This window comes from Vollenhovia emeryi, unplaced genomic scaffold (assembly GCF_000949405.1).
Source record: "Vollenhovia emeryi isolate VEMERY1.0 unplaced genomic scaffold, V.emery_V1.0 DF939125.1, whole genome shotgun sequence".
NCBI classification, from domain to species: Eukaryota; Metazoa; Arthropoda; class Insecta; order Hymenoptera; family Formicidae; genus Vollenhovia; species Vollenhovia emeryi.
The window spans coordinates 2,579,599-2,589,706 of NW_011967241.1; the positions used below are offsets into that span (position 1 = coordinate 2,579,599).

Below are 10,108 nucleotides of genomic sequence, written 5' to 3' on the forward strand. Positions count from 1 at the left end.
TCCTTTTTCTCTATCTGCCTTCTCAGATCTTCTTTCAACGAACAGATAATTATCCTGGGGCGGGCGGCTAGAGTTCGAATAGCACCTCGAAACATTTACCGACGGCGATTCCTTTCTATTGTCGAGTTTTGTGCTCCATTAAGAAGCGCCCGGTTCACTTGAGCTCGTTAAGAGGCGAATTATCAAGGTCGAAAATTAACGGCACCGAGTCGACGGTGAATGCGGTACCGCGATAACGAGGTCTCCCTTCCGGCGCTCGTCGATTTTATCGATCCCTCTGTCGCTCGGGGGGGTTGTACGTTTCGTTTCCGAAGCAAAGGCACGGCTAGGGTACAGTTTTCCCCGTGCGCTAGCGGAAAATTACGTGTTACACCTCTCATTGAGCTGGCTTGAAATTCCCGGTGCGACGGTGCGAGGCACGTTCAAATCGCACAACTGTAGAATTACGCGCTCCATTCTCACGTGCTTGTTTCCAGGCTGATAACGGCGGACTGGTGATGGTCACGTTTTACAATTATTTCGTGAAATGCGGGCCCCAAGCCAGCGTCTCGGACGTGGCCGAGCACATATATTACATTAGAAACCTGATTGGTGTGGACCATATCGGAGTCGGCGGAGATTTCGACGGCATCAACAAGTACGTTGGGGACGTGAGATAAGTCGGCGTGAAATTTATTTGTAACATCTTTGAAAATATCTATTGGCAGTCGCGTCTTGATTCTCATGCAATTTGCATGCGCGAATATCAGTGATAACTTAAGCTGGAGAATTCAACGATCGCAAACATCAATCGATCGCGAAGAGTCGATCCTTTACTTTGACGAATTAATCCCCAGTAAATTATTTCCTACATAATTTTCTCCGCAATAAAGAGAAAATGAAAATCGCGTTTCTAATTACGTGTGAAACCTCTTCCTCTCTCCGTAGAACTCCTCGTGGTCTCGAAGATGTTTCGAAGTATCCCGAACTATTCGCCGAACTTCTCCGGAGTGGCAAGTGGAACGTGCTTGACCTAAAGAAAGTCGCTGGCTTGAATTTACTGCGAGTCCTCAAACAGGTTAGAGTCGATTAAAGTCCGAAGGTGCGGTTACATATATATATACATACATATATTTACATACCTTATGTTTCGGCGGGCCTTAATACATCATATTTTTACCGTAGCACTACGAATTTCTGATACATTGCACAACTGCGCATCTACATAACTTTCTTCTATTCATAAATTGCCTTTAAATATTTAACCAGCGTGAAAAGTAATGATAACAAATTTTCATTGCGCGATGATCATTATTAGGGGAAAGTCTATTATCAGACAACAGGTTTTCAACATCCAAATTCAACCACAAAGCTCTTTTTCGCAACGATTACATGATCTAACGATAAATTTTCCACTAAACAAATTTCACTTCTAGGACAATAAATTTATGATGGGACCGACACATGATATTAATTTAGCAGAAACTCCGCTATCTCATATGAAGAGACTTTCTGCTATTATTTTGTTCACAGCTTTAATCTATCATAAAAAAATAAAACACAAAAGAACATTATTAAAGCACATTTTTTCTAAGCTTACAACATAATAATTCTATAAGGCAATATTAACAATTATTATACCGATGACATTAATATCGTTACGATGCCATTGATGTAAATAATATATTGCATCAGGTAGAGCGTGTGAGGGACGACCTGAGGACAGCTGGAGTTACGCCGCTCGAGGAATATCTTCCAGACTCACCGGACACGATCGGCAACTGTGCTCTGGATATTAACTCCGTGCAAAGGGTCACGGAAGTCTGATCGATCGACTGTACGCACCGCCCGACGACACGCGAATTAATCTTACGCCAACACGACCGTTCCGTGCAGATGGGCATGGCCGGAAGACAACCAGTCATGCCAGGAACGCGGTTCCTCGGCGAAAATTCGATTATCACGTTCACTACGACTTATTGTACGCCCGCGAAAGTTCTTCGAACCTCGTGCGAAAGCTCAATTAAACGTCGACATTTGCGAAGGCTCAAAATAAACCTACCTCGATACCTGTTTCACAAAGGCGACGGGCAGCGGATATCGATTATGCTTTATTTAAAGGGAGGCACGTTCGCGCGTTATTATTAAGAGGCAACCAGAAATTATGTGTCGCTCATAAATAATCATAAAAAATATTCTCGTAAGCTGTTATTTTTTTGTATTTAGAAGAAACAACGTTAATAATAGCGAAGAAAATCTATATATTTAAAAATAATTCTTTTCTAGTACGACACTCATCTGGCTTCTCCGGTTATACACAGGTATAATGAATTTATTTATTCAAATTTCAAATTTATATGTTACAACATTTAATTGCAGAATGATCGGTGTTCGTCGCCATTTATTACCCGTAATACACAAACTGACTTTTCTACTTGATAAAATTCTAGCGATTCGTTAACAAGCTGGTCATTACTTTAAGAACTGTACTATCTTGCTGCAAATATCTTCACGAGCATGTAAATATCTAAACGATAAGCGACACGCCATCCAGTATTTTCGTGAAGATAAAGCGTCATTTCGCCGATGCACGTGAGACTGTTTCTAAACTTCGATGTCTTCCTCTCCTGGAAACGATCGTAATATGTGTGTGAAACTGTGAACCCCGGCTGTATACCTTTGAACGTCTTCCTTCCCCTCATTGCACCAACGAAAACACGTGCTCTATAAAGCGAAAGCCTGTAGAAGGAAGAATCAACGTTCCTACGAGCAACATAATCAACAATATTCTTACATTATTTTCTTCCGTGCATTTCTAAACATTTTTTTATTTTTTTACAGCTAAAGTGCCTGATCGCAGTTGATTACATTACGATGATTTAAAGGATTTATATTTATATTTTTATACCAAGAATTACATAATATTATCATTAAGAAGTATTTTGCTATAGGTTAATTTTTATTTCTACACCATATGTGTGTGTGTAACCAGAATTGAATTTTAAAATTAATACGTAATAGCTATCTTTTATATAAAGATTCCTTACAGTTGCTTCATTATTTAAAGTATTTAAAATTTAAAACATGTCATATAATCAGTAAATATAATAACTTAAAGTATCTACACACTAACATTATTTTTTCAACGATTATCTGAAAATTATTAAGTTACCAAAAACTTGCAAGCTGTAGTAATTTCAAATAGTTAAAATTGCTGCTACACGAATTATCTATCTCCGGACTTTCTATCGTCAAAACTCAAACTTACACATATCAAAGTGAAAAGTTAAAATTACTCATATTTTATACAGCCAAAACCATTCTAGTTTTGCACTAAATTGCTCACGATGAAGCTCGGAGTTACGGAGTTTATGAGAATATTACAGTCGCATACAACCCGAATATGTTGCTCGCGGGTATCGATGAGGACGTAGTTGATGACGTACGTGTTTTTCGACGCATTATATGCCGGATTGCAATCTATCGTTAAAACGCACCCGGCAGTTTCCTTGATCAAAGCATCATCTAAAGTCTAAAGACGGGACATGTGAAATTGCCTGGAATAATCGGCCGAGATTATAAACGAGATCGCTTTTGCGCCAGTTTGTTCCTGGTAATTTTTATATATCGCCGTCCACCTATCTGTGTCTCGTGTGCACTTATTATATAATTCGCGCAGGATGAAACCCTCGATCAGAATTGTTTAAGAATCGACGATTCGGACAAGAAATTAATCAGTTTGCGCGAATTATACCTCGCTCCGCCGTTGGGAGTGGGTGATAAATTCTAGGATATCAAAAGTTTCGTTGTATCTCTCGAACGAATTCTATAAATAAATGTTTCTATTGTAGCTTTACTAGATTCCCTTCTCTCCGATACACGCGCATACGCTGTATTATTTAAATAACATATATTTAAATCAAGATCTGCTTGTGATAACTTAATAATCTTCAATCTTGAATAATTTAAAACTTGCTTTTAATATGTAATTTGTAATTTAAAAAATTTATATTATTCATTCGTAAAGAATTCGTAGTTTATCAAACCTAGAAGTTCGATTTATACATCAAAATCTAATGAAAGGTATGCAAGGACTATGCAAAATAAACTTAACTTTATTATCCAGTGCGATAATCTTATACAAACGATGTATCATACATAACTTCTTAATCGTAACACGTAATAATTACATAAAGGAATGATGATCGATGATAATGTAAGAGAGAGACAATGGTATTATTTTACAAAGTGTAAATAGATGGGCACTAATCGTTAATATGGCTAAAACTTACATCTAATGTCGAAATGAAGGAAATGTTATTTACAGACGATTCACAAGGTACATGATCTACGTTGACTGACGTTTCAACACATCAGAGATGATCTCAGCCACTGTAAAAAGAATCCGCGGTTTAGCGTAATTTTGAATAACTTACGTCCTACGTAATCGTAAAAGAAAATGATATCGTATTCTTGATAGAATTTTTATGTACCTCTGACAAGCTTAATTTTATCGTTCCATTTTGCAAAGGATCCTTACTCTCGAATATTCCTGGGTGAATGTAAAATACTCAATTAACACAAAATATTTAAAAGCCTATAAATCAGATTAGATTAAGAAATAATAGGGAATCTCATAATAAACGTACCAAATGCGTCGCTCAAGTGTAAGATCGCCGACACAAAGTCGCCGAATCGAAGAGTACCGTCTTTCCTCATGTATCGAAGAATTAAAATGGATAATACGTCCGTATTTAATTGAAAACCTGAGGTAGAAGTTACGATTACACGACGATAAAACAGAATGTTTAGTCTGCAGCACGGTACTACAGTTTCTTCTTACGTACCGACTTCTAGCAGAGCATCTCGCAGTCTTTCCGCCTTGAGTATACCCGTCTTTTCCTTCGTATGATTCTTAAAAGCAGCTTGCCAGTACTTTAAACTGCACATAAGATCTTTGAAGTCATTGAACTTCAACCGGCCACTCCCAGAACTCTGTTTAGAGGCGCGAGAAATGTAAGGAAATTATTGTTTGTCATATATTCCATTATCCAAAAGTAAAAAAAATTAACAGATAGATTTTATAAAATTTTAATTAAATATCGACGTGTGCCGTTAATGTAAATTATCTAAACATAAAGCTGTGTTCTAACCCATACAAACAATTGTCTAATAAAAAGCCTATGGATAGACTGCAAATTTATAGATAAAAAGTTATCAATATATTCTAAAAGGTAAAGTTTCATTGAAAGGATACATCCATAGTTAACACTACTTGTCGGCAGACTTCCATGCAGGCACAGCTTTTGATGTAATCTAGAAATTAAAGAGAAAGCATTTATTTAGATTAATATTACACAATATTTTAGTGCATTCTACTTCTGGCAAAGTTTCTTGTATCTTTTACGATATACCATTTGGTAAACAGGCTTCTAAAAGCTCCTGCAGCTCAAAGGCGTTTACAGTTCTGTGCTCGTCGGCGAGCTGCAGAAACACTGCTTCGTATTGAGAGAAGCCTTTTCCTTCGAGGGGAGGCGCCTTAACAATTGCCGATTTCATTAACGACGGCGGGGTGTCTAACAATCTGAAACATTGATGATATGTACATATGTAGAATACGGAATCTTGCCACTCCCTCTTCCAGTCTAGAACACAATGTATGATAATCCGAAAGCAAAATTTTACATATTTTAAATTTCGCACACAAAGCAACTTTAATAATAGAATAGTATATAACAAACTAAAGCCACTTAAAGAAGAAAAGACTATCGAACATACAAAGGCAGCAAATCATTTCGTCGAAGATAAAACTTTTGATGTATTACATTTCCTTAACAAAAGGATTTGTGCTCGAGCGAGGCAATTACATGATACGTCCTTTGAAATATGGTTGAGAGAGGATTTTAAAACTATAGTTAAAGACGGGCGTATAACATATCCTCACACGAGTTAATGTATGCTGCACATTAAATGCACCGAGGCGGCCATACGATCCTTTGTGCCGCCTCGTGCAAGCATATATGACATCGGCAAATGCATATACCTACTTGAGCTTTAGAGGCTTACTGCTGTAGACCCGTAATGTGAAACTCGTTTCTTGAGTCGGCTCGAAGGTCGTAGGTACCAGCAGGTAACCACCCTGCTCGAGCTGACACCTGTGGCTCACCTGCCGACTATTCGTGTATTGGGAATTAACTAAGGACTTGTTCTTCTTGAAAAACTGTTTGTTTATCGATTCGGTGCTGTTCTTCGGCAGCGTATACGCTGTAAAGCCGATCACCTGAAGGCAGAGGCGAAGGTTCGATAAGCCAATTTGATAAGAGACACATTGGACGATATTCGGAATATTTCGGAAAGGCTCCTTACTTTCGGCTCCATAATCGAATGCTGATTCAATGAAACGATCACTTCCTCCATCTCGCTTAGAATCAGATGCAGCTGTGGATTTATATGAAAGGTTTCTGCGCCGAAAAAGAATACGCAATCGTTAGCTAATTATTTATATAACTTAAATAGACTGAGTTTCGAATCAACTGATTATGGTTTTTATATTTCATATAGCAATAATGTTAGTGATAATGCAATAGTATTAGTGATAACGCGCAGACTTGCAACGCAATAATCGAACCTTGATTATTTCGACACCCTCCCGCAGTGACGCCCCTCCTCCAGCTTCCCTGATACAATTTCATTTGCCAAGTGTGTTTACTGTGTAACGACGGTTCATCTCTCGAAGTTTCAGCATCCAGATGCACAACTTCCAGGTGAGTAAACGTCTTAACGAAATCTGAGTATGATATCCTGCAAACAGTAACACAATACAGTTGGAACATTTCATAACTTTAGCAAAGTTTAGTCTAACTCGGGCATTAATTGCGGAAACTATTCAACGACATCTAATCCCAAATATTTGCAGCTTCAATTATTTTCGTTGAATAAATAACATAATATTTGCGTTTAGCCAATTTAAGCTAACTCGATCGCTTTTCTGACGTTATATTATTTGCGATACATTAGAAATTATACTTCCGCTGTCTCTTTGTGCACTCACCAAAATTCTCCTTCGGCCATATTTCTTACAGCTAGTCGTTCCCTTTCCATTGCTGGCACTTCGTCCCATTCAAGCCCACCTCTCGCCCAAGCACCAACGTATTCCCCACCGGGCCCAAGAGGATTCCTTAATTTTACTAATTGCACCGCTTCCCCTCCAAAAGTTTCCACCTACAATACCGAGATTAATGCCATTCCTTCAGACATTTCATTTTATCAATCTCGTTGTTCCTATGATTTATTTAGATGCGTATAAAAATGCAGAATGCGACTGACATACTGACCCTCTCAATCGCGTACAATCTGTAATTGATTCCCATTTGTATTCCATTAGCAAGCTTTTCTGTGCTGGCACGTATCTAAGATAGAAAAACACGCGTATGAGCAAAGTGTTGGGAAGAATTTCAGCCTCTTTGAATATCCCGTACCTGTTGTTGATTATTATTTACTGTACAAGTAATAAGAGACGTCATGTCCAAGAGTTTCGACAACGCTCGTCCACAAGCTGTGGGATCCTGACGAATCGCGATGCTTTCGGTAATACCACCCGTGAGATCAGACAAGCCATCCAGTAATGTACCATATTTCAGTGCCTCGTAAGAACCGTGAAGTCTGAAAATAACGACATTTAAACATTTATTTTATATTTATGCATATAAGCGTAAGGTAATGTCTATTATTTTACAGTTACGACATTATCCATTCAGTAATCAATAAGACATTTAAAAAGTATCAAATACTTTTAAGTAAAATTTGAGGTAACAGTTAGATATGCATGTAAATATTACTTAATAACTCCATAAAAATAAAAATATCACGATGAATCACGCAGCATAATATTATATTTAATGGTGACAATCCGTTATCAGAATTTCGCCCACGCTTAATTCTCTGTCTCCTTCATTCATGCTACTTACAATTAGACCACTTAAGACGTAGGCGAATTAACAAACTGACTGAGCACACAAATAAATGCGCAGAAAAAGTAATTGTCGATCTCGAGATAACGTATGGAGTGTATTAATCACAATAAAATTGCCATCGCTCATCAGACACGATTTATCGTGACGGCAAAAGATTGATCGGTGATTTCTCCCACTATTGCATTGGTACTTGAGGCGTGTAGTGGTATGGACTTTCTTAATCGCTGGGTACTTGGCCGGATGAGGGAAAGCGGATGGAGTGGATTCTCTCTTTTCCCCTTATGACCTCTCAGCGCTGACATTATATTACACTGTACCATTATGAACTACGCAAGAACCGCTTTCATCGAATCAGTCTGCGAGGAATCCACGTGTAAATATGGCAATGTCGCAATCACAGAGACTTCCGACTAGGTATATTACAAAATTGTTAATTGAATGCTTGCTCGTAAGGAAAGTCTTAATATCTTCATATCGCTGCTATAAGCATTTCTGTTCGAGTTAATGTTTGATAATTTAATGCTTTAAATATCAATATCTCGCAATTAACCACTTCTGTGTCTAAGAAGTGTACTAGATCACGCTTACATATACACGTAGAAATACATAGAACATTTTTATTAAACTCTTTTAAATCTCTCTTAAAATTTAACACTACATTATATTGTAACAGTATATTTTATATGATTCTAAAACTTATCTAATATTTACAACTTTTAACAAAACTGAAAAGAAATATAGTTCTTTCTTTTGATAAATTGCTGAGAAATATCGTGAAAATAAAATATCGATACACAAATATATTGAAAGCAAAGCGTAAGAACAGCCAGGATAATCTTCCACGCGGAATCCAAAGAGGAAGCATAATTTCATTAACGTTCCATAGTCGCTGGTATTGCAATAATCTCGGTGATAGCGAAGCTTTTAATATTGAATCAGACGGAAAATATAATTGATATTTTATGCGGGGCCGTTCCTGACCTATGCGACGCGCAAGTAAAGGAAAGGATGATGGTGGAGAGAAGTGGAAGAAGAAGGTCACGAAGATGCTCAGTGAACCTGTCGGAACTCGGAGTGAGATCAAGGGAGTACACAAGTATGTGTACGTGTAAACGATATTATCTTCCTTGCATGTGCCGTTCCTGCGGGAATTAACATTCCGGAGATAACGGGGCCTGCGCAGCGCTCGCTTCGTTTCAAACGCCTTTTCTTTGTTATCGCGCGTGCGGTTTGCGCGTATTCGAGTCAATCTGGAAACCGTAACCATTCACACGCACGATCGCGGGTGTTACCTGAGTATTTTCTCAGGGAAAACGTACGTAACACCCAGGGAAAAAGATTCCGAGCGTGCAAATGGATCGGTGTTGCAGTCAACTCGAGCGCTTCTTTCTACTTCCCTTCCATCTTTGCGTCTTCTTGTAAGACCATAAATAATATACGAAATTTATTATCCATGTGATTAATTACGTGCTGATGATTTACAGGAAACGATTATTGCGTAGTTAACTCAAATAACATGAAACAAAGTCTTGATGTTTCATCGGGATGATTAATTGGAAAAGCTATTTAAATTGGAAGATGGCGCAAGAGAAGATATAACTGTTACGTAATCTTTCTATATAATATCTAAATATTGTGTAGAAAGCACTTTTCTATGAAATTTCTATTACATACTCGCACAGAAAAAATTTCCGGATCCAATGTTGTTACACTTCAATGTATCCTAAAATAGGATCGATATAGCGCCAATCATATTTATTATAGAGAAAGGAATACTTTAATCTTCAATGAAAAATTCTAAAATCTAGAATAAAGGGTCAGCATGTATCGTCTTTTATCGAATATCGTGGTGCCAACTTCGTGCGTCGTAAGATGGAGGGAAAATTTATTCTAAACGTAAGAATATACAGGGTGAGTCTTTCCATATCCGACAAAATTTTTGAGAAGGTAGAACGGATCGAAATGAACGAAAAAGTCCTCTACCATTTTGCAATTTTCGTAATAGTTAACGAGTAATTAATTATTAAAAATCGTTGTCTTAGGCCGGCCTACCGCCCAATTCGAGCGCGTGGCAAGATGTGACCGCCCGGCGATCGATATTGCTATGCGCACATCTCGCCACGCGCTCGAATTGGGCGGTAGGCCGGCCTAAAACA

General features: G+C 38.0%; 2 protein-coding genes across 3 annotated transcripts in view; one reads left to right on the forward strand and one right to left on the reverse strand.

The window, feature by feature from the left end:
• LOC105569257 (dipeptidase 1-like) overlaps positions 1-2,931 on the forward strand; it is a 99,767-nt gene extending 96,836 nt beyond the window's left edge. For both annotated transcript variants that reach the window (XM_012025582.1, XM_012025581.1), the window contains exons 6-8: positions 477-637; positions 928-1,057; positions 1,675-2,931. In XM_012025582.1, the coding sequence (XP_011880972.1) occupies positions 477-637; positions 928-1,057; positions 1,675-1,806 (423 nt within the window). In that variant the 3' untranslated portion in view covers positions 1,807-2,931. The remainder of the gene's footprint in view (positions 1-476; positions 638-927; positions 1,058-1,674) is intronic.
• Positions 2,932-4,073: 1,142 nt separating this feature from the next.
• The window catches only part of LOC105569258 (calpain-C), a 31,513-nt gene continuing 25,478 nt past the window's right edge, over positions 4,074-10,108 (reverse strand). Inside the window, exons 5-16 of the mRNA XM_012025583.1 lie at positions 7,458-7,641; positions 7,314-7,388; positions 7,031-7,200; positions 6,608-6,780; positions 6,346-6,440; positions 6,027-6,259; positions 5,394-5,563; positions 5,237-5,295; positions 4,827-4,974; positions 4,629-4,745; positions 4,473-4,531; positions 4,074-4,371 (exon numbers count right to left, since the gene is read on the reverse strand). Coding sequence (XP_011880973.1) covers positions 4,345-4,371; positions 4,473-4,531; positions 4,629-4,745; positions 4,827-4,974; positions 5,237-5,295; positions 5,394-5,563; positions 6,027-6,259; positions 6,346-6,440; positions 6,608-6,780; positions 7,031-7,200; positions 7,314-7,388; positions 7,458-7,641 — 1,510 coding nt within the window. The 3' untranslated portion in view covers positions 4,074-4,344. The remainder of the gene's footprint in view (positions 4,372-4,472; positions 4,532-4,628; positions 4,746-4,826; positions 4,975-5,236; positions 5,296-5,393; positions 5,564-6,026; positions 6,260-6,345; positions 6,441-6,607; positions 6,781-7,030; positions 7,201-7,313; positions 7,389-7,457; positions 7,642-10,108) is intronic.